The 22,247-nt window shown below is 41.3% G+C and overlaps 1 protein-coding gene across 5 annotated transcripts; it reads right to left on the reverse strand.

Annotated features, from left to right (window-relative positions):
* Positions 1–193: 193 nt before the first annotated feature.
* LOC146646966 (oxidation resistance protein 1A) lies at positions 194–22,058 on the reverse strand. Of its 5 annotated transcripts, XM_085390791.1 has the most exons (17): positions 21,900–22,058; positions 17,261–17,360; positions 16,938–17,160; positions 15,017–15,213; positions 14,670–14,749; positions 11,439–11,582; positions 10,787–10,960; positions 8,229–8,360; positions 7,957–8,141; positions 7,507–7,874; positions 5,902–6,061; positions 4,084–4,267; positions 3,750–3,866; positions 2,658–2,810; positions 1,600–1,695; positions 1,322–1,395; positions 194–1,177 (listed from the first exon to the last, which is right to left on the reverse strand). In XM_085390791.1, exons 3-17 carry the CDS (start codon positions 17,036–17,038, stop codon positions 1,042–1,044), a joined length of 2,301 nt encoding a protein of 766 aa, XP_085246917.1. In that variant the 5' UTR covers positions 17,039–17,160; positions 17,261–17,360; positions 21,900–22,058; the 3' UTR covers positions 194–1,041. The 5 variants fall into 5 exon arrangements, with proteins under 5 accessions (XP_085246917.1, XP_085246918.1, XP_085246916.1 ...); XM_085390792.1 differs by lacking the exon at positions 17,261–17,360 and having other exon boundaries at positions 10,787–10,957; XM_085390790.1 differs by lacking the exon at positions 17,261–17,360.
* Between the last annotated feature and the right edge of the window lie 189 nt (positions 22,059–22,247).

The following is a 22,247-nucleotide window of genomic DNA, read 5'->3' on the forward strand; positions in this document are numbered from 1 at the left end:
ATGTGAAATATCTTGCTGCTTGGAGCCTTTAGAGAGAAAACTCCCCCAATATTCTTCTGTAACTAGCAGTGCCGTTTGATTTTCACTTGTATAACAAAAACATTTTTTTTAAACAAAAAGAATTGTTTTCTTTATAACACACAAACACACACACACACACACACACACACACACACACACACACACACACACGTTTAAATTCACATTGTGCTGATTTTTATTAACGCATCTACAGTACTGTAGAGTGTAGTTAGAGTAGATTGGTCTATCAGAGTAAGATACAGCCGAATGACATAATTACATGAATCTGAAGTATTGATTTTTGCACGTTCAGAAACCACAGTGGTGAATAGTGACAAATGAGGCTGTTAAAGTCAGAAGTACAGATGATCTTCTATTCAGAAGGCTTTCTAAAAGCGGAGCTCCAAGTGTTCGGCGTTCATTTTAGCCGTCTGCGTCACCGATGAACGAAAAGCCATTAAAGTGATGATTAGTGGTTAAGGAAGGGAAGTGTTTGCGAGAGTTTGGGCTGTACACATGCAGTTCAGAAAGCATTGAAGTGGGGGCATGCTTTAACTATGAAGGGAGACGTTTACACAATAAATAATGGGATATTGTGATGTTACCGATTCATATTAACAGCAAAGTGCAGTCTGAGATTTATAACTCACTCCATTTGTAACGTAGTCCATCCAAAAATTAGGATTCAAAGAATCCAGTTCAGCTCTACAGTTCACTGTAGCACAACTTAGTTTGTTTGCCAAACCCACAGGAATGAGTCGGCCACTAAGCAGTCCACCCTCAGAGCCCACTCTGACAGTAGGCTGTTACGGATCAGCTTTATTTCAGTTCACTTTGTTAAAATCCACAGCACTTAATCACATGGATTAATCCAGAAGTTTAAGGTTGATTGTTTTCGTTTATGGATGTTACCATGAAATGAAGGAGCTGCTGCATGTTTCCGCTCAGTGATAATTCTGTCTCAATTAAAGCCGATCAGCAGCGACGACGTGAAACAAGCTGAAACGTCGTCCAATCTCCTCAGCTGAATTTCCACACTTCTAGCTCCATGACTCGGAAGTCATCGGTTTCTGAAAGGCAGCAGTTATTAAAAGTGTAGCAGGGACTGCTACGGCCCAGGTATAGGTTCTCATCCACCCACAGACCGAAGTGACCACTGTGGAAAAAGAGGGAGACGGTGGTTAGCGAAAGGAAACCGACCCTTCTTGGCTTGGTTTGAAAATTAGAGCAATATTATTTTTTGTAAGCCACAGAAGTATAAATTATGGAAGAGTGGAAGTCGAGAAAGCTACTTAATTACCTGCCTCCACCAATAGCAAAGCAATCCAAGTCTCCCTTAATAAAAAAGGAATTCTCTCCAGTCCACTTGAAACACTGCAGAGAGACATCAGATAATCATCTCACATTTATAACACACGGAGTGTCTCTGTTTTACCTCCATCAATTCATTTTCCCAGGAAGCATCATTCATCACAACTCAGATCCATTCCTTCAGTCATACCATCCTGTTATTTTGCATTTTAAACGGTTTAGAATATATTTTCTACACTAAAGAAAAAAAAAATCTGGATTGGTTACCTTGAAGCGAGGATGCAACATGAAGAGAAACGTTTCTCCTGTACCGTAAAACATCTCACTAGACCTCAAAGGGTGAGAGAGGAAGGCCCCAAATATCTGATTAGAAAAAGTCATAAGAGAAAATTAAAAAACTAAAGACTAAAGATATATATTGTTTATTTGAGATAGAATAGTTCATTTTTACCAATCGATATGTTGGTAAGTCGCTAGTATCGGCCAATATTTGCAGATATATTGGTATTTTCAATTCAATTTTATTTAAACAGTGCCAAATCACAACAACACGGAAGACCGTACAATAATACATACATATATATTCATTTATAGCAGCTGATGAATGATAAATTAAAAGACGAGTAAAGACGAGAAGGGAGAAACACCGTTCAACCATATTATACGCGTTAATGTTTCAGAGTTGGCCATCCTGCAACCTCCGTACTGTAAATGTGTGTTTGGAACACCACAAACACGACAACCAGAATAACCAGCTGATCTGAGAGTTCGGCAGAGCGTGAAAAAGTAATTCAATTCAACAGTCACCTCAAGGCCTTTTATATTGTAAGGTAAAGACAGTACAATAATACAGAGCCAAGCCTGACAATCAAATATCCCCCATTAGCAAGCACTTGGTGACAGCAGGAAGGAAAAACTCCCTTTTAACAGGAAGAAACCTTCGGCAGAACTAGGCTCAGGGAGGGGCAGGGCCATCTGCCATGACTGGTTGGGGGTGAAAGAAGGAAGACAGGACTGTGGAAGAGAGCGAGCGATTAATAATAACTAAAGATTAAATACAGAGAGGTGTATAAACACATAGTGAGTGAAAAGGTGAGTGAAGAAGAAACAGTGCTTCATGGGAAGCTCTCAGCAGTAATCTATGACTTGTGGCAATAAAGCAAGCACAATCATATTATCTTAACAAGTACTTATAAATACTACACATAACAAACATTAGGGAAATCTGCTGATAGTCTACTGATTTATCAGATTTTAAAATCACCAAATATCGGTCATGGAAATCCTAGACTGGTCTGGCTCTAGAGCTGACAGTACATTTTTACCTCATCGAGCGCATCCTTGATGACAATAATAACAGGCGAGTCCGTGCCGCTGAGTTTTCTGTAAAGAGACTTGAGGCTGGCGCCGTGACGCGACGTGCTGTAAGCCAGCTGCCATGTGTAGCCAACAGTCCTGGGAGGAAGCTCCTTACACAGCTGGAAACAGATGAAAGGCGGGAAGTAAAATAAATGAAATGAACATTAGAAAGGGTGACATAGCAATTAAATACTGGAGATACCATCTGTGTGTGTTTTCTAGAAAATGTTAGGAAACTGGCATTTATTCATTTCTGAATAATGAACTACCTGTAATAATAATAACAACAATAACAGGCATTGAAAAAGTAATGGTATCTCTTCCGTGTCAACCCCACAAGTTTTATTCTGCTCATGTGATTGTAGCGTTTTCAGTGTGAGAATCATCCCAGTCACTCCTTCAGCATCTGCTGACTACAGGTCATTATGCACATGAACAGAAACGTCTTTCTGGGAATTCCTTAACTGCATGATTGAGCTTGCATCAAGACATTTCTTGTCAACCTTTAATTAAGCAGAAACACCACAGAATGAGTGCCACTACTCTAGGACATCTATATAAGAGCAGTGTGTGAGCCAACTCAGCTTTCTTTAAATAGTCTCCTGAAGATACTTGGCCATAAAACACTAAGCAGTAAATCTAACTGTATTATACTGTCGCTTATGAGGTCAAACAGTTCTTTTCTTACATCATTTTAAATAAGATTAGCTATTCCTCTTTCAAAGTAAGAAAACAAAAACCCACTTTACATTTATCTTATAATCTGATGAAACCCTTTAAAACTTGGGAGGCTAAAATGATTTTCAAATGCATATTTAGTTTCATCAATACTTACTTATATTTACTTAAAAAGTCTCAAAAAGGCAAAAAGGACAGTAATTTCTGTTGCATAAAGACAAGCTGTTGTTTATCATAAGCCCGGTTTTAATTTCTTTATGTCTTTACTTAAAGAACCTTTAACTTCTTGTGTCCCCTTGAATTCTGAAGCTAAACCTAGATGCTCTTACATCATCAGATGATTAAAACTCACATATAAACGCTTGTTTGGTCTCACCAACCTCTCTGACGTGTGAAGCCTCCAAAATCTGGCTGTTCTCAACAATATTACTGAGTCCTTCGGGGTCTCTATCAACGACCAAGAGCGGCTTGTCTCTACTCTCCTCCATCAACACCATCTGCAAAAAGACACTTGTACATTTGAAAAAAGCTGTTTTTCTTCTAGAATATTCTAATAAAAACAAGTTTTTCTTCATCAGGAAACAAATGTTTTAACCTGCAGTGCAGGTCACAAACTTACAAACGTTATTCTCCATTATCGGCATAAAAGTCCGACTGACCTCATCTCTCATCGTCTGCTATCCTGTGAGACCCAAACAATAATAATCCACTCACTTCCCAATCGTCCCCTGAGTGTCTCTGAAGCAGCTTGTCCTCATCCTCCTCTTCCTCCTCCTCCTCGTCTTCAATGAGTACGAATTCCTCATCATCATGGTCTCCCTCCCCGTCCTCCTTTCCTCCCTCAAGCATACACAAGTCTGGTCGGCAGTGTTTTAAGTAGGCGTACAGCTCGTCGGAGCTACAGCAGGGAGGAGAAGGCACTCGCTCAGAAATGTTGAATCGACAAACAACACGACAGCTGCACCAACACAGTGAGAGCGTGGCACCCGGGTGTGGTTTTCTGCTCAGCTGCAGGCGGAGAGGTGGGGAACGCTGGTTCAGCTCGTTTATGTGGCTTTCAATTATCCTTTTACTGCCGCAGATTTTCTGGTTGCATTGTTTTCCTGAGATTCAGCTTTCTCAGAACGGAGTCAGTGCTTCGGTGAGGATCGCTCAGTTAAAGAGTCACTGTTTGGACTGCATGGATGTTACATTTGAATAGCCGTGTGAGAAGTATTCACAATCATTTACTTGAAAGTAGTGATGCCAGAGCATGTAAGAAAATCAGAAAGAAAAACAGCAGTAGGGTCGAATTTAGTGTTGTTACATTGTTTCTATTATTACTGCATCACTATTACTGATGCTGGCTTACGCACAGCTAATTGGAACTACTTCATACTATAGATGAGAAGGATAAATGTAGCTGTGAAACAAAAACACTAGAATTTATGAAATGTTATAGAGTAGAAATCTAGAGTTGACTAAAACCATTATACAGATTCAGGTACTGGCACCGAGTCTGACCAACATCGTTTTATTATTGGATGCCACAGTGGCCCTTATTATGCACACACAAGCTGACAGACTGACTCTATTTTTCTGAAGACAAAGTAATGTTTATGTGTCCATTGTTCGCTGAGTGGCAAAAGATAAGCGTGCCAAGTAAGCATTTAACGAAGTGACCCTTGTTAGCACGAGTACAGTGCTGGAAAAAAGCACTTTTGTCACACTTACATGTTTCATTTCATCAAACAAATTTAAATATTAGGGGTTCTTCTGACCTCCTAAATAAGCCTCAAATGCACTCTCTGAGTAAATTTGGTATGCTGGCCCCTCCTGGGAAAGTTCACCACTGTTCCAAGATTTCTCAGTCTGTCCATAATGATTCTTGCTGGAGTCCCAATGCCTTGAAAAAGACCCTTTGCAGAGTAATAAATCTCAATGACTTGGCATTTTTAGATTGCCCCATAATATGATGCTTTTGAGGTCTACTTCAACTTTGCCACACAAGTTCTATTTAAGTGATTTCTTTATTCAACAGGTCTAGTAGCAATGAACAAGTGGAGGGCTTTACTTTTCACACAGGGTGTTCACAGCACTGTAGATGGATGACAACATAGCCAGTTAAAATAGTTGGCATGTCCTCTCTAGCTCAGAAGATTTTATATTATGTTAATAAAAGTTGATCAGTGCTTTATCGGTATCTGGAAATATGACGTTGATACCTGAAATTGATGGACAAGACTGTGGGAGCCGGAGAATTTGCTAAAGCAGAAAGACGAGGACTTGTGTAACAGAATGACGACAGGGTGGAATATTTAAATACTTTAGTTCTCTGGCTGAATGTGCTCCTCTGAGTAACCTGGATTATAGAGCACAGCGGCGTGGGCTCGAGATTTAACCAAGAGCTTTCATTATAAAGTGCAGTTGTAAAGGTTAGGAGTCTTTAAAAAGCTCTCCTGATTTGCATGACAAGAAATGCAGTGATTATTTTAAGTCTGATGGAGTTTTTCTTTAAATCTTTGATACTTTTCTTAGAAGTGCTTTGGTTACCTTTCCTGTGACAGTGCAAGCCAGGTATCCCTTTTAGGTAATGCTTTGGCTGGTCCGAGGTGAAGACCTCCGACACCCTTTTTCTTTCCTGCCGATGGCTGAACCCGCAGCCTCACAAACATCAGACCCCCAGGACTGCTCGCTGATGACCTCTTAGGTGCTGTGAAGGAAACAAAGAGCAAAGATGGCCTCACGTCAAAGGAATAACACATCTAACACATCAGCCAGACAGACATACACTCAACAAAAATATAAACGCAACACCTTTGTTACTGCTCCCATTCCCCATGGGATGGATGTAGAGACCTAAAATTCATTCCAGATACACAATATAACCATCCCTCCCAAACAGTGGTCACAAATCAGTCCAAATGTGTGGTAGTGGGCACATCTGCTATATTGAGATAATCCCATCCCACCTCACAGGTGTGCCACATCAGGATGCTGATCTGACATCATGAGTAGTGCACAGGTGTACCTCAGACTGCCCACAACAAAAGGCCACCCTGGAATGTGCAGTTTTTTGCGCTATTGGGGGTCTGGGGACCCAGAACCAGTCAGTATCTGGTGTGACCACCATTTGCCTCATGCAGTGCAACACATCGTCGCATGGAGTCTATCAGATTGACAATGTGGCCTGTGGAATGTTGGTCCACTCCACTTCAATGGCTGTGCGAGGTTGTTGGATATTCGTGGGAACTGGTACACGCTGTCGTATACGCCGGTCAAGCACATCCCGAACATGCTCAATGGGTGACATGTCCGGTGAGTATGCTGGCCATGCAAGAACTGGGACATTCTCAGCTGCCATCTGCCCTGAACAATGTGAACCATGATTCATCCGTGAAGCGCACACCTCTCCAACGTGCCAGACGCCATCGAATGTGAGCATTTGCCCACACAAGTCTGTTATGGCGACGAGCTGGAGTCAGGTCAAGACCCCGATGAGGACGACGGGCATGCAGTTGAGCGTCCCTGAGACGGTTTCTGACAGTTTGTGCAGAAATTGTTTGGTTGTGCAAACCAATTGTTCCAGCAGCTGTCTGGGTGGCTGGTCTCAGACGATCTTGGAGGTGAACCTGCTGGATGTGGAGGTCCTGGGCTGGTGTGGTTACACGAGGTCTGCGGTTGTGAGGCCGGTTGGATGTGCTGCCATATTCTCTGAACCCCTGTGGAGACGGCTTATGGTTGAGAAATGAACATTCAATGCACGGGCGACAGATCTGGTTGACATTCCTGCTGTCAGCATGCCAATTGCACGCTCCCTCATTGCTTGTGGCATCTGTGGCATTTTGCTGTGAGACAAAACTGCACATTCCAGGGTGGCCTTTTGTTGTGGGCAGTCTGAGGTACACCTGTGCACTACTCATGATGTCAGATCAGCATCCTGATGTGGCACACCTGTGAGGTGGGATGGATTATCTCAATATAGCAGATGTGCCCACTACCACACATTTGGACTGATTTGTGACCACTGTTTGGGAGGGATGGTTATATTGTGTATCTGGAATGAATTTTAGGTCTCTACGTCCATCCCATGGGGAATGGGAGCAGTAACAAAGGTGTTGCGTTTATATTTTTGTTGAGTGTAATTCACATTCAGACCTGCAGTTTGATTTTTTACAGAGGTCTTCTCCATTTCTTCAGATTGCAGTTGGTCCATGTTCACTTTGCTCGCCACCTCTTGACTTCCACAGCAGAAGGTGGCAGCACTGCTCAGGACAGCCAGGCTGCCGACCGATGCTTCAGTCAGCACCTCCAGAGGGCTGCTATCCAGCTCCTGTTCAACTTCAGCCATGTCCTTGCTCTCTGCCTCCTCATCTTCAGAAACCTCCTTGGTCGGGCTCAGAGCCAGTCTGGATAATTCAGCTGGAGCAGCAGACACCAGAGGTGGGCACGACTCCCCCTTGTGATTCAACTGACCTTGTTTTTTGGCCATTTTCAGCTTCTGGAAAAGTTTTTTCCCTTTTCTCCTGAAAAAAGTGAAAAAAAGTGGTTATACTGGCATTTCATGTAATCCGATATCCACGTGCTTAACTATGCATCCCTGCTGACCTCTGCTGAGAGGTGTTGAAGTGAACATGTGAGATATCAGAGAAGAAGGAGACAGATGCCAGATTGTCAACAGAGTATGACAGAAGGTACTCCTCGCAGCCATGCTCCTTCACCAGAGGATGTGTCTTACACGGATCAAAGAAGATTTTATTAGAAGTCACCAGCAGGATGCCTGAAACACAACCCTGACAAAGAGAGACAGAAAATGCTAACGTTAACTTACAAACGTCCAAAAAAACCCCCAACCTTCTTAACCTGTTCTTCAGACTCACCTTACGATCAGTGATGTAGCGGCAGATCAGTTTGAGATATGGCATGGGCTCTGGTCCCTCCCCCTCACAGCACTCTGGTGGCAGAGCCAATAAGCAGAGCTGCCCATCAGGCATCGGTACTGCCTCCACATCCTGTCGGGATCGCAGGTAACAACAAAATACAGCGTTTAATAGAGAGTAAAAGGACTTTTAGTCAACAAGCTTTTTGGCTTTAGTCAATGTAAATGTTTGACCTGTTTCTGTTTTTAAGGTCTTAAACTGAAGATAACATCAAAAGCATTTTATATCTGTATCAGTGCATCATTTGTCAGATGTTGCTGTTTGTTCACTGCCCACATCACTTTTCCAGCCTGTTCTCAGAGCTGTGATGTTTTTGCTGCTCGTTTCCACAGTAACAGTCATTTGATTCATTTTACAGCCTTCTGGCCTCATGTTTTTCTCACCACGGCTAATAACCGTTATTAGCCCCATAATGAAAGCTTCTTGTTTTTTTCATTACAATCATAATCTTCTTCAGCTTCTTTATTATTAATCCATCGTTTTTCACGTTGACTTGGCTGTGGATCACCTTGTCATATTCAGCTTTAGTCAGGTCTTAAGCAAAAGCACCAATATCTGAGTTTATAAATACTTTTATTAATAACAGATCTGCAATAAAAATCTGACTCTCAAAAAAAAGCTCAAAAGGTTAGCACGAAAATGCACCCTGGGTATCAAAATGTCACTTGGAAATGTCAAAATATTAAATATGAGTGAATATTTTCATGCATATAAATATAAAAAGGATGGGCATCACATTAATTAATTAATGCCATGAACAAACATATCTAACACATACTTTGGGTGCTGAGGATATTTACAATCTACAATCTAATTTATGAGAGACTCAGTATTTAAAATGTTGACCCTTCTTCTTATTAACTTCTGTAATTCTCTGTGGCACGCAGAATATCAGCTTCTGGATGAAAACCTGATTGATGGGGATCTATTTAAGCATTATCAGCTCCAACATGCTAGAAAATGAACAGATTTAAACAGAATTGTCCCTGAATTGTTGGAAGAGAATGTTTTTTTTTCCAGTATGGTGCCACGGGGAAAAAAAACCAAACATTTGGGTGTTTTGTTAAAATAAAACTCCGCAGGGAACGTTTCGACTTGGAGTTCAAGGGGTAATGTGATGTTATGACCAGACAATGATTAACCCTGAGATGATCCTGAGGACATTTTGTGCCATTCCATTTCGTTATTTTCATGCTATTTTGGCTGTTCTGAATGAATATAGCTCATATCTGTCATTACTTTACGATATTATTTTCTGTAAATTTAAGAATTGTTGTCTCAGTTTCTTAAAATGGCTGAGCTATGCAAAAAAAACGCCACATTTTATCCAAAGGACAACTATATTTTTAAAAGACTGAGTCATTTAAAGTGGAAAACAATATTACTATATAATATTTTTACAGCAGTTTTGGGGAAGATGGCGTTTTCTGTCCTTAGAGTAGAGAGAGTCAGGATTTTTAAGGATCCTCTAAGGGTTAAATACAAATTACATCAAGAGAAGCTGTTATGGTTCAAAACAGCCACTTATTTTTTTGTAAGCATTTACTGCATTTCCCTCTGCAGCTACCCTGGCCAAATGTTTACACAATACAACATGTTCTGCTGCACTTATCGGCTGTTTATGAGGAGAAACCGAACCTAATAATTGCAATAAATGCACAATGTAAGAGTAAAAGGCTGATTAAAAACTGTGATCTGGAGCCTTACAGATAAGTAAGGATGCATATCACATGGCCTAAAATGCCTTCAGCAGCTGGCTCCTGGGTTTGACTCCCAGCCAACTGGACCTTTGCTACAAATCATTCCCCGATGCTTTTCCCACTCTTCCCGTCTGTCTCCACTACGCTCTCTGAAAAAGGCAAAATGTCTCAGACTACCACATTTAAGTTCTTACGCTTTCTTAATATGGCACCAATTCCTTACATTAGTCATTTCACGGTCCTTTCTTTACACTGTCACGTAAATACTTTTTATGATAAAAAGAAATCCAACAGTTCCCTTTGAGCAAACACACCTTAATGACTGTTTTCTCTCATTAAACTGCAGGGGACAGTTAAATGCCTCACAAACCAACCAAATTATACGTCATACAGAGTCCCATATTATGGTGCCATGATACTATCCCTGATTCAAACACTGATGCATCAGTTTTAAATAGAAATGTTTATGAAACCACTCTTTTATTATGGCTTTGTAACCTGATAACAGGCAGAACTGGAAACTGAAGTGGATTCAAAAGTCTAGACCCAGACACATGTTACTGAACGATGCTACAAAGTCTTTATTATAATCTTATATACAAAGTAACTATGATCCTCAGCTATGAAAATATCAAATAGCAAAGTATATCTGTATAAACCATAAAGAAGCATAAAAGTGGGCTTTTTTTTACCACTTACTTTCACTTCAGTCACATTTTTTAAAAACAACAAAACTGCAAAATCAGTACTCTCGGGATTGCACCACATGCTATTATTATCAGTTGTATTTCTGCTTACCAGTAGTTTGTCGTATTCTGCTTCTGGTGACGGGGACTGAGGCTGAGCAGCGAGTGGATTCAAAGGGTCTTGATCTACTTCCGCTTCTGGTCTCTCCTTAGTATTGGAATCCAGTTCTGGATGCGACGATCCTTCTCCAGGAGAAGTGTTTTTTCCTTTTGGGACGACCAGCTGCTTAAGAGAAAATGCCATTGTAAGAATAGCTGTGACACTCACGTGGGCACACCGTGTAACACTGGAAGAGAACAGAGCAGTTCCTCATTCTACAGCCCCGCATTTTCCTACTTCTTTGTTTGTAGTGACATCTAGGCTCCATATAGGGCTCTGGATGCGAGGTTGAGCACTTTGTTTTACAGCCACAATATACCAATTTAAAGCATTAATGTGACAACACTTAAAGAAATTATGACTTTGAGCCTGTTCTTTCTCATAAACATAAGTTCTGGTTGGGTAGTGATGCATACATTGGTTTAAGGTGGAGCAAAAAAACAAAACAAAACACTTTCACAGGCAGGCAAGAGGGAGGCACTGCTTTGCATTTCAAATCAGCTGCAGCAGATGTGTCATTCTGATGTGTGTACACGCTTAACAGGCGCACTAAATATGTGAGTCAAATGTCAGCAACTATCGTGTGCTTACAGTTGACACTTACCTCTCTGGCGATGAGGGTAGCAGACGACGAGGACGGTTTAGTTCCTGTAAGGGTGGACTGGTGACCCATGTCGCTCTCCTCCGTTGAGGATGCATTACTGTTAAACTTAGATGAGACGCTGAACACACCATCCCGAGGGAGACCCTGAGTGGGGAGAAACACAAACACAAGAAAGTCTCCGTCAGTAAATTGAAATGTGATTACACAACACAAGGAGAGGTCATATTTTAATAATGAAAGATATAAATGGGCCTGTTTTGGATTTGCCTAGTACACTACCGGGACCAAATAAAATATATAATCGTTCTGCATTTTTTTTATTTGATTGTTTGTGTGCAGCAAAAGCCATTCGGTTCCTTATCAGAGAGTTGGTTTAATATAAATACAGCCTCCTTAAATGCACATGGGGACATCATTTGTTATGGAGCCCTCTGTGCGCTTCCAGTTTAAACAAGTTCAAACATCAGAGAATCGGATTGAATTTCCAATAAACCTGTGGACTCTCTCTCTCTCTCTCTCTCTCTCTCTCACACACACACACACACACACACACACACACACACACACACACACACACATAGACACAAACACGTAAGATCATCAATTTGAAACAGTGGGAGTAAAGCATAACGACTGTCATCGGCTGACAGATGGATCCATCGACCTAAATTTTATTAGTGGTGCCTGACATATTATATAACCGTGGAAAATCACAGTGCTCTCGTGTGGGCGTGGGCTTTTAGCCGCGTCTTAGGACATGGACATGTACGCATTAGTGCCGGCTAACGCACAATAATTTGGCGAGTTGCAGCAAACATCTCATTAATACACAATACCTTAGTTTGACAACTAAGTGTACACATAAGTGCTGTGAGTGCAGTGCATATTAGATGCAGTGGAGAAAACAGCGAACGCACCCAGATTTCAATGTATATCAATTGGTCTTTATTCTGGAAACTTGGCCCGTGGAGACGAAAAAACTCATAAAAAGACAAGAAACAAAATTAAAAACAAACAAAATACACCCCAAATCGCCCTCCCACAAACAGCCAACTACATCTGTGTCTCATCAACAAAGACGGATAACGTATGTGGTTTCAAACCTCATATCCATTGAGCCCACATTCTCATTCTCAGAGGTGTTGAGCCTCTAAATAAACTTACACATGAGACTTCTAAATAAAGCTTCAATTGTACTGACTCCAGCCGTTACAAACATCTCACTTGCACCGAGCCACCTCGGTTTCTTCAATAATAACCTCAGAGTGTCATTATGAGCTACCTGAAGTTGAAGCGTGCTTTCCTGTAGTTCTCCATGTGCCGTTTACAGAGGTGAACAATATGCTGTAATTAGAGAGATCTTCGCAGTATCTTTACACACATTTCATGCATGTGTAATCTGGCATTGCCTATAAACATAATCATCACCTGCCATTTAATCTGTAATAACATGTCCCAGATCTTTTTCCTTATTATCTGCAATGCTAAACGCCTGTCCTCAACTTCTTTGACATACATCAACATAAAGATTTAAAAGAGCTGGAGACTAAATCTCTCCTTGTCCAACTCCATTGTTCGCCGCTAATAAAGCTGAAACGCTGTCTCCTGACTTTACTCGAAGCCGCTGGTTGGCATGAGAATAAGCCTCAACCGTCACGATGTATTTGGGTAACCTTTTTGAAAACAGAGAAGTCAGCCTAACACTGGCATATTTATGACGCTTGACAAAAATGATCATAACCTTCATGCTTTATTACCTGGTAGGTCAGGTATAGTATGTGCCCTAATGACCATGAAGTCAGTGCTTCCAGTATTATCCACCTTCTACAGCTCACTAGGAAAACAATTAAATAAGGTGCTATAATGCTTCTGTCATTATGCAACAATGTTATTTGTTCCAGAAATCCCTTCGACTGTATTTTGGAGCGATATCCTGCAGTTACTACAAACTCTCACCTCTTTCCAGAAACCTGTCATATTGTTACATAGTAGCTTCTCCTCCAGCAGATCAGCTTTTTTTTTTTTTACAAATATGGACTGCATATTTATACTTAGCATTAGTGAGCTTCTTATCCTCAAACACGGACACCTGTCTGGGTACATCAGCTAAAACCCATTTATGAGCTTCAGCATGATACTCTGCTACATATTTATTCCAATCAGATGTGTAGAATGAAGTACCCATAAATGCAGCTATTTAATAAACTAAGCCTGCTTTTTAGAAAAGCCCAGATTTGGATAAAAGTTTCAAGGCTCCCTGTTAAAGGAATGTCTAATCACATGGACGCTAAGACACCGATCAAACTGTCAAAGGTTTTATTGTGCGAGTGTAAAATATGTGTTGATATGGGATTATAGGTACAGGTAGGTGTGGTGTATGCTGCACTAAATCAGGTGACGAGTACACTACAGCACTTTTTAATCTGTGTTAAAGATACACTTCTATGAAAAGGCCACTCCTAGAGAGACACCTATATGTGGAGAGCTTGTGTGTCCATTGTGAGTTTATGTAAGTTGTTAATAAGTGTTCAGAGGACTGGTCAGATGTTAGAGCTAGCAGGTCTGAATTAGCTCCTTCACTTGGTTTATCACCCCTGATAATACATGTTTAGTCTTTTAGCCGTCTACACATTAAATAGAATACAATTCAACTCTCTCCCAGTGTGATTTCAATTACCAAAAAAAGAAAACTGCACTATATCAAAGCATAACAGCATTTAAAATAAATACAGAGCAAATTTAATTTCAATGAAAAAGGAAAGGATTAAAAGTGGGAGAAGGCAGAGGGAGGACAGACAAACAAATCTTCTCATCTTTTACCTCATTGCTACATGCTTTGTCATTCAATTTTAAAATCCAAGCTGACAAACCTTAGAATGAACGTCTGAGAATGCAATCCTCCTGTATTTGTTGCAGAAGCTCTTAAACAGACTCTCTTTGCCCATGGTGTCTGACAACAGCTGAGCGATTTCTGATTCTCAATCAAAGAATCTGACTCTCAACTCATCGCTGAACCTTGGACAATCTTTATCAAATTCTCTGAAGACCATAAATTATGAAACCAATTACTACCCTCAAGCTGCTAACTCTGGGACACCCAATGATATAAAGTTACATAAATCAGCCAATAAATCCATAAATTCCAAATTTTCTCTTCCATATTCCCACAGCTGCGTGCCTCACCACCCACAAAAGGTCAAATAAAGTTTAAAAGAAAACCATGTGACTCACCCTGCTGCTTGGGCCGTCACCTGACGATCCACCCACTTGCTCGTTTGTCACTACAGTATTGTTCAGATCCCATGAAGTCCCTGTGTGGAAAAAAAACACACATTTCTGCTATGCCATTCTGGTATGATAAAGCACTCTGAGCAGCAGCAGAAGTATGAGGAAGCAGCTTAATATCACAGTTACTACAAGTCTGCTTGAATACTAGTTTAAGTAATGAACATGAACCAGCCAGCAGGCTCTACATGTCTGTTATAAAATGCTAATTCAAGCTGCAGTTCTTCCAGCAGCGCTTTGCTTCTACATGATGCAAACAGCCTGCCTGAGGATATCGAACACTGCAGGAGTACCTGCGAGGTAGTACTGCCGCAGCTTAGGGTTTCTGATGTGCGGGATGTGGTTGAGGGGTCGACACACAATTGTCTGGTGCTGGAGCTGGCTGCTGGTTGTAGCCTCCTGCAACACTCGGCCTGATGGTTGTGTCTCCCAGGGCCGTTTTGCAAACTGTGGAGGCTGAGAGACACCAGCAGGCAGCTTGGATCCCAACCTGAGGCACAGAGAATCAAAAACAGATTTAATGCCTTTATATTAAAGCTCTGCAATGTTTAACAAGGCTCTGTACTAACACGCCAATAATCCAACTAATATTTGGTTAAATGTAACTTGACCAAACATTTTAGTAGCTGCCAAGAAAGTTTTTGCATAACTCTGGGGGGATCTTTGACCACTCTTCTTGGATGAATCAGTAGGATTAACTTAAATTTGTTGGTTTCCTGGCACAGATTCGCTTTTAAGTATACTGCACAAATTTTCAGTAGGACTGCGGTCTGAGCATTGGGAAAGAAATTACGGAAGGTTAATGTTAGCCTACTTTAGCTATTCCAAAACCAGTTTTGATGTTTGGGATCACTGACCTGCCGGTACACCCAGTTGTGTCCAAGTTTTAACTGTCTAACTGTTGATTTGAGGAGAAGGTGAAGAATTTGGAAGTAGTCCTCTTCCTTCATTATTTCATCCACTTTGTACAGTGTACTCGTACCACTGGCATCAAAACACCCCCAGAGCATGATGCTACCACCACCATGCTTACAACTGGTACAGTGTTCTTAGTTTTGAAAGCCTCACCTTTACTCCTCCAAACATGCCTCTTGCCATTGTGGCCACAAAGCTTAATCTTTGTCTTGTCTGACCATAAAACTTTCCTCCACTGTGGACAATGACACTGATATTCCAGCAGTTTCTAGTTCATCGCAGGCTTAATCCTTATTGGTTCCTGTGCAGTTCCTGAACATCCTAACCAAAGTCAATTTAGGCAACAATTTAGTCTTCTTCCAGACTTTGGAAAAAGTGGTGACATATCTGAATAACATCTACTTATGCACAATTGTTTGAAATGATGATCGTGAAATCTGCAGTTGTTTAGAACTCTGCTTTCTAGATCTTCACTGAGTTCCTTGGACTTCCCACTGGTCTGAGCCTGTCAAACAAATCTTTTTTTTATTGCTAACAAAGAGAAACTACCAGGTTTAGTCAATCATGATCACCAAGGAGAAGTTAATAGGTCTTGGCCTTCAAGTTTAATAACACTTTAGAACTTTCAGCACCACTTATTGAAAAGTGGATGTGTATAGTTGAATCTTTATGTTTACTTTTGACCCTGTCTGGATTAGAGAATCCAAGATAACTTCAACCTTGTGACCCAATTCTGGCATTTTAAAGTAATTTAAGAAGTGTTATGTCCAATTATTCCATCCTGGAAAAAAGAACCGTTCTAGATATAGTTAAAAGTCAAAAATTACCATGACATTAATGCCCATAATGGGTGGATGTAAACTTCTAACCACAAATGTATGTAACCATTGGCCGAGAATGAATATTAACACTCAAATATAAATTATATTTTAAGGTGGACTTTCCCTTTAACAGCAGGGATTCAAAGATTGTGTTGTTTAGAGTATCTGAAGTGTGAATAACAGACTACAGCAGCGTTCACAGCCAGAGCCCAGTTATTTATAGGGGAGTAGGAGTTGTCTTTGCAATGGCTAGAGAAGAGACTGAAAGAGTTCTTGGCAAGATGCTATGGCTCTCACCCACATGATGTGACTGAGCGTGGAGTTGTTGGAAATTTGCATTTTGGGATTCTGTTTAGTAGTCAGGCATCACACACAAGGACTAAATTGTAGCTTACTCAAGCTAATATCAGTCAAACATATCACAGACATGCTTTCTTCTTTGCTTTCTTTCCAGTAATCCAAGTATTAGAGGCCTGACCTGGTCTTCACATTGCCGAAGTAGCTAGTCCTCGCCTTGTCTCTCTGGGGCTCACGGTCCATGGCTCCTAAAGTCCCAGCCCTCCTCACAGACTGAGCCATTTTCTGTTTTTCTTTAGTCTGTTGCTGGCAGCAGTGGCAGATGCAGAGGGACGAGTGGCTCAGCTGGCATCCTTCCTCCTCCTTTTATTCCCCATGCCTACCTCCTGCCCCAGTTATGGCACCTACACAAGACAGCAATAAAGTCAGAAAATGTGGAGGGATTTTACAAGCATCCACCTAATTATGAAAGAGAGATGAGTGAATCAAAAGCCTACACTTTACCCTAGAAAGAAGTGAGATACACATTAACAGGGTTAATCCAAGCAGGAGAAATGTTTTGCACACTCTTAAATAGGTTGCAGCCTGACCAAAATGATAAGACCTGGGAAGAAAAGAGCCATTTAAATCTTCAAATCAAACAAGCAGAGCACAAACTTATATGATGCCTCATCAACGGCCAGTCACATGCTACTATAGCCCTGTTATAGGTCAACTATCACAATAGAAAGAACGCAACAAGATAAGCATTGAATCTAAAAAAGGTTTACTTTTTACGCAGTCGGAACAGTGGGATATTGCAGGAAAACAATATTACAACATATTGCAACACTGAACTGTATTAATGTTTTCCTTCACCACCGTCTTTTTGCTCAGAGAGATCTATAAAGTAAGGTTACACACACTATCTGACTTATTAACCCTCTATCCTCTCCCAGTGGCATACTATGAGATAATAAAGGGTGAGAATACTCAAGGGAATTAAGACAGATTTCCAGTTCAATAAAAATATCCATCAAAATACGTGCTTACAGTCAATGGGAACTATAGTGATCAAAGATTGCTGACCAGTATTAGATTATTCTGTTATTATATGTTACCTTATATATGTAATCAAAGTAGTTGAATTAGAATACTGCTGTAGATCACATTATACCCTTTAATATAGAGTGTGTGAGCTGTATGTAGTTTAGTTCTCATTATACTTTTGAGTTAACAGAACATATTCACATATTAGTTCATTAGATAAATGTGCATCACTCTGTATCCTTGATCTGCTGGGAATGTGTTACACTGTTTTCTTGACATGCTTAATTGTTGAATCATGAAGAGAAGGTTGTAAGCAGGAGACTCTGTGTCTAAAGACAGGGGAGATAGACAGACCACATTCCACACCCCCACCTTACAGAAAGCAGAGAAACAACTGCCGAGGTCATAACTTAGGCGCTGTAACAGAGAAAAAATGTGATGTTTTGGCTTTTACGACTAGCTGGGGGCCACTAGAGACTATAAAAAGCTGAGCAACCCGTCACCATTTTGAGACATGTGCCTGACCCTCTGGTAGCATCTCTCCCGTCCGGACGTTGTAATGCTCTGACTGTTGAATTGTATGGAAATAAATGATTGTTGATTGAGCATTGATACACCGAGTATTGTCCCTCCTTCAGCCCAAAGATTCAAAGAATTGGGAGATTTCAACAACTTGGTGCCGTGTGACCCGGATCTTTGGTGTGCTGAGGAGGTGCAGATTTGACCTTTGGTGAGATCGTGAGGCGAGGTGAACAGAGGACCGGTCCAAAAATAAAAAGGTAAGCACAGCCTGTTGTATTATAAATACCAAATGTGCATATTGGGCTTTCCAAATTAATCTGTTCGCTGAGTCACATGTATTTTCACAGTAAATTTGTCGGTGTCTGGTTTTTGGCGCAAGATACTAACAACATAAGTTGAGGCTGAATTCCAGTGTGTTAAATAAACTGCTTCTACCGAGATACTAATAACATACTACGTTGGACTAGTTGCAGTAAACTGCTTCTACCGAGATACTAATAACATACTACGTTGGACTAGTTGCAGCCACTTTACCTTCCACATTTAATTTTGTCTAATACTGGCTTCTGTAGCAATAATACATTAGAATTTATTCTGAAGACGCGGCCATTAGTCCAGTACATTGAAGTCGAGGTTTGTTTATTTTGTTTATGGTGTCAGTGACGTCCTGGCTTTTGCCGGCTATGAAATAGAAGTTGATTTAAGGACAAGCAGATGCTGGCTTCACGGTGCAGTTGGACGCTGGCAACGCGAGAGCGAAACACGTCCGTAGGTTTGGTTTATGATACGGCGTGTTCCGGTGGTGCGGCCGTGAAGTGCAGTAGTGGTTGGTGCTAGTTTTAGTACATTGGATAGAGGTTTTGACGGTGGTTTGTGGCGTCAGTCGAGTATAAAGGGCTGCGGTCATAATACAAAGTAAAATTTAAGTACATAGCAACACCTGGTTTATGATGTCAGGTATAACTTCGGGGATGCAAGCATCACTTTTATGATGCGACTTTGCCCCGTGGTGGCGGTCATAAGCGCAGAGAAAGGGGTATTTTGGTCTATGGTGCAGTGTGCTTTAAGAAGATCTAATAGTTGAGCTCAGAGGTTTCTGTGTAAAATTCCCGCTGAGGAAAAGTGTTGTGTGTGAGTGTGAAAGCGCGCTCTGGGTGAGAGAGTGTGTGTGAAGCTGCGAGGCGCGCTCTGGGTGCTGTCTTGTGGGTAAAGCGCGCACTGAGTGAGAGTGTGAGTGAGGCGCGCTCTGAGTGTGTTTTTTGTGTGGAGTGTGAAGCGTGAACACAGTGACAGTGACGGTTGATGTGTTTGATTAGGAGGACATTAGAGCAAATACACATTTTAGGATCAAAGGTTGATGCCTAGTGTACCTGTGGAACATTTGCCCTAGGAGTGGCGACCCTCCTGTCCGTGGACGCGTGGCCAGGACCGGCGTCGTCCGGGTGCCGAGGTGGTGACTTGGGGAGGTGAGGGCCCCCGCATAGCTACGGAAATAACACTGGAACGGCCGTGTAATCACGGGTTCACATTTATTCCGGACTAGAACAAGACACATTTTGCGAACAAACGTTGAGTCTAGATTAGTAAAGAAATAAAAAGGTTGAATTCCTCGTTTCAGTGGTTGAAATTGTTGTGTGCCTGTCCCCTGACGAGTGTGAAATTAAAATAAAGAGGGAATTTGGAGCCACATAGAGATAGACGGGCATAATTGGGTGTATTACTCTGTGGTGTAATAAAAATAAAAAGGAGAGATAGTAAGAGGTGTGCAGTGGAGAATTATGGAGGAGTAGAGAGAGGAATGTGTTGGGAGACTGGCGTACAGTTTACGCTGTCAAGGTAGGCGTGTTGCCTGCTTATCGGTTTAAAAGTGATGGAAATGAAATTAAAATAAATCTCTTAGTGTGTTAATACAGGAAGCTGCGGACCTGGACCAACTGCCCCCACAAGCACAGCGGCCGAAGCAAAATTATAGGTAATGGGAACCACACCCAGCACGAATCAGCAGCTGTGAAAAAGACAGCAGCGAGGAGAGAATTAGAGGAGAAATTAAGAGAAGTTTTAACACATAAAATTGGGGCCAACGGACTTGTGGAGGTTGGGAAGGCGTCCGGAGCATCACAACAAAAAGGTGAAACAAAAACACACACAAGCAGAGAAATCTGAGAGAAAGGCTCCTTTTAAGGTAACGCCTAGTTTGAGAAAAGATAAAATTAACCTGCTTTTATACAAATGCACATACACGCAATGAAGAAACAGCTTACACTCATGAACACGTGAAGATTTTCCAGCAAGGTTAAAGAAAAATTAACATACTTAAATGATGAAGTCTATACATTACTGACAAAGAAACCCTCTGGGTTGCAGGACAACAATTTAACTAAAAAAAAAAAAAAAAGGAACACTGGTCTAACCAACCAGGCAAGACACAACAAATTTAGTGGTTAAAAGATTCAAATTGTGACATGTTTTCTGTTGATTGATTAATAAAAGTGATTACTGAATGAAAGAAAGTTCCTTTTTTGGGCTTTTAAACATGATCTTAAGAATTTTAACATATACCGGTGTTGTCCTGTCAACTTGGTGGGTTAGGAGTTGATTATATCGGGAGACAAAAAACAAAAAAAGGGGGAGAGAAGGCTGACACAGGGCCTGGCCCCATTGCCTCCCCTCTGAATAACACAGCCAACACAACAACATTTTCCTGTTCGTTTGTTTTTGTTTTTTGTTTGTTTTTGTTTTGTTTTGTTTTTGTTTTTTCTATACATATTTAATTACAGGCTGCTTTGCCGGCCCTGAAAGCCGAGGCTGACTGGACTCCTGCTCTCCCCCATACGTGACACTGACCAAATGCTGCAACAGCTGGACCCACAACAACGACCTGAGAATGTCAACAGACCTGCAGGAATGTGATCTCATGCAGCCGAGACGGAGAGCACTAAACCTAAGGCCCGTTTCACTACACGGGGGAAAATTCCCAGACTGCGTCAGCTGACAGAGCTGTGACGAGACGCCCGCCAAGCCCGAATGAAAAGTAAGGCCGAGCGAAAGAATGCTGACCTTGATAACTTTACCGTTTTGTTTTGCATTTCTGTAACTATGTAAAACAGGATATTGTTATGCAGGAATGTCCTTATAGATGGATCAGATAATGTATGTGCTGGCTTTTTAGCTGGGGAAGGCGCTACTTAGGCACTACTTAAAACTATGTTCACGTCGTAATATATGCACCATTGTAGCTACAGCCTAATTCCTGCATTTCATGTGGCATCCCAAAGCTCACATCCCTGAGCGATTAGTTATTTGTTATATCTGAATTAGCGGCAACAGCAGTGTTAGCTAGCTTAGCTTTGTACTGCATACTTTAGGAACATTACACGATCATAGGTTAAAAAAACGATAATAACATGCTTCATGTAAATGTATAAGGTGTCATTATCAGCGTGGAGGAAGTAAGCATTTGAGACGACATCACAGAATCATCAAGACAACAGCTATGGCAAAAATATATATATTTATATACATTAGCGGCAGATTTGGGGGAGATGGGGGATTTATAGGAGCAGCAGGTTAACCGAGTGTTGTCTTCACTGACCTGTGTCTAGCCCAGGGATGGAGACGGGTGGCGGTCATATGAGCGCGTCTTCATATTGCAGTGTTATGATATCACTGCAGACAACAGTAACAAGTTCCGCCCTGTTCCCGGCGTCGCGCCGATTCACAGCTACCTGTCAAGATTGTTCCTCCACCATCGGCAGGCAACGGCGAAGGCGGAAGTATGTAGCAGGGAAACATCTTGTCTTTTCACCGCATCTTTTCTCATTGCTTCTGAGACAGGATGCAGCCGACGTTTTGGGACACAGCTACAGAGGACTAGTTTGTCCAAAGAACCCTTACTATAAACGTCAGAGAATACAATATTACGCATGTATTTAGATATAAA

This window comes from Rhamphochromis longiceps, linkage group LG19 (genome assembly GCF_057381845.1).
Source record: "Rhamphochromis longiceps isolate RC_006_pf linkage group LG19, R_longiceps_female_GT1.1, whole genome shotgun sequence".
Lineage (NCBI taxonomy): Eukaryota > Metazoa > Chordata > Actinopteri > Cichliformes > Cichlidae > Rhamphochromis > Rhamphochromis longiceps.

What these genes read in the sequence shown, in the direction of transcription:
- LOC146646966 (XM_085390790.1), bottom strand. Translation starts at nt 17,038, where the DNA reads ATGGCTCAGTCTGTGAGGAGGGCTGGGACTTTAGGAGCCATGGACCGT. An exon ending in AGGCTTCACACGTCAGAGAG is followed by an intron (nt 2,811 to 3,749) that starts GTTGGTGAGACC and finishes ATCTGTTTCCAG; the next exon opens with CTGTGTAAGGAGCTTCCTCC. An exon ending in TCAAGGATGCGCTCGATGAG is followed by an intron (nt 1,696 to 2,657) that starts GTAAAAATGTAC and finishes TTTTCTAATCAG; the next exon opens with ATATTTGGGGCCTTCCTCTC.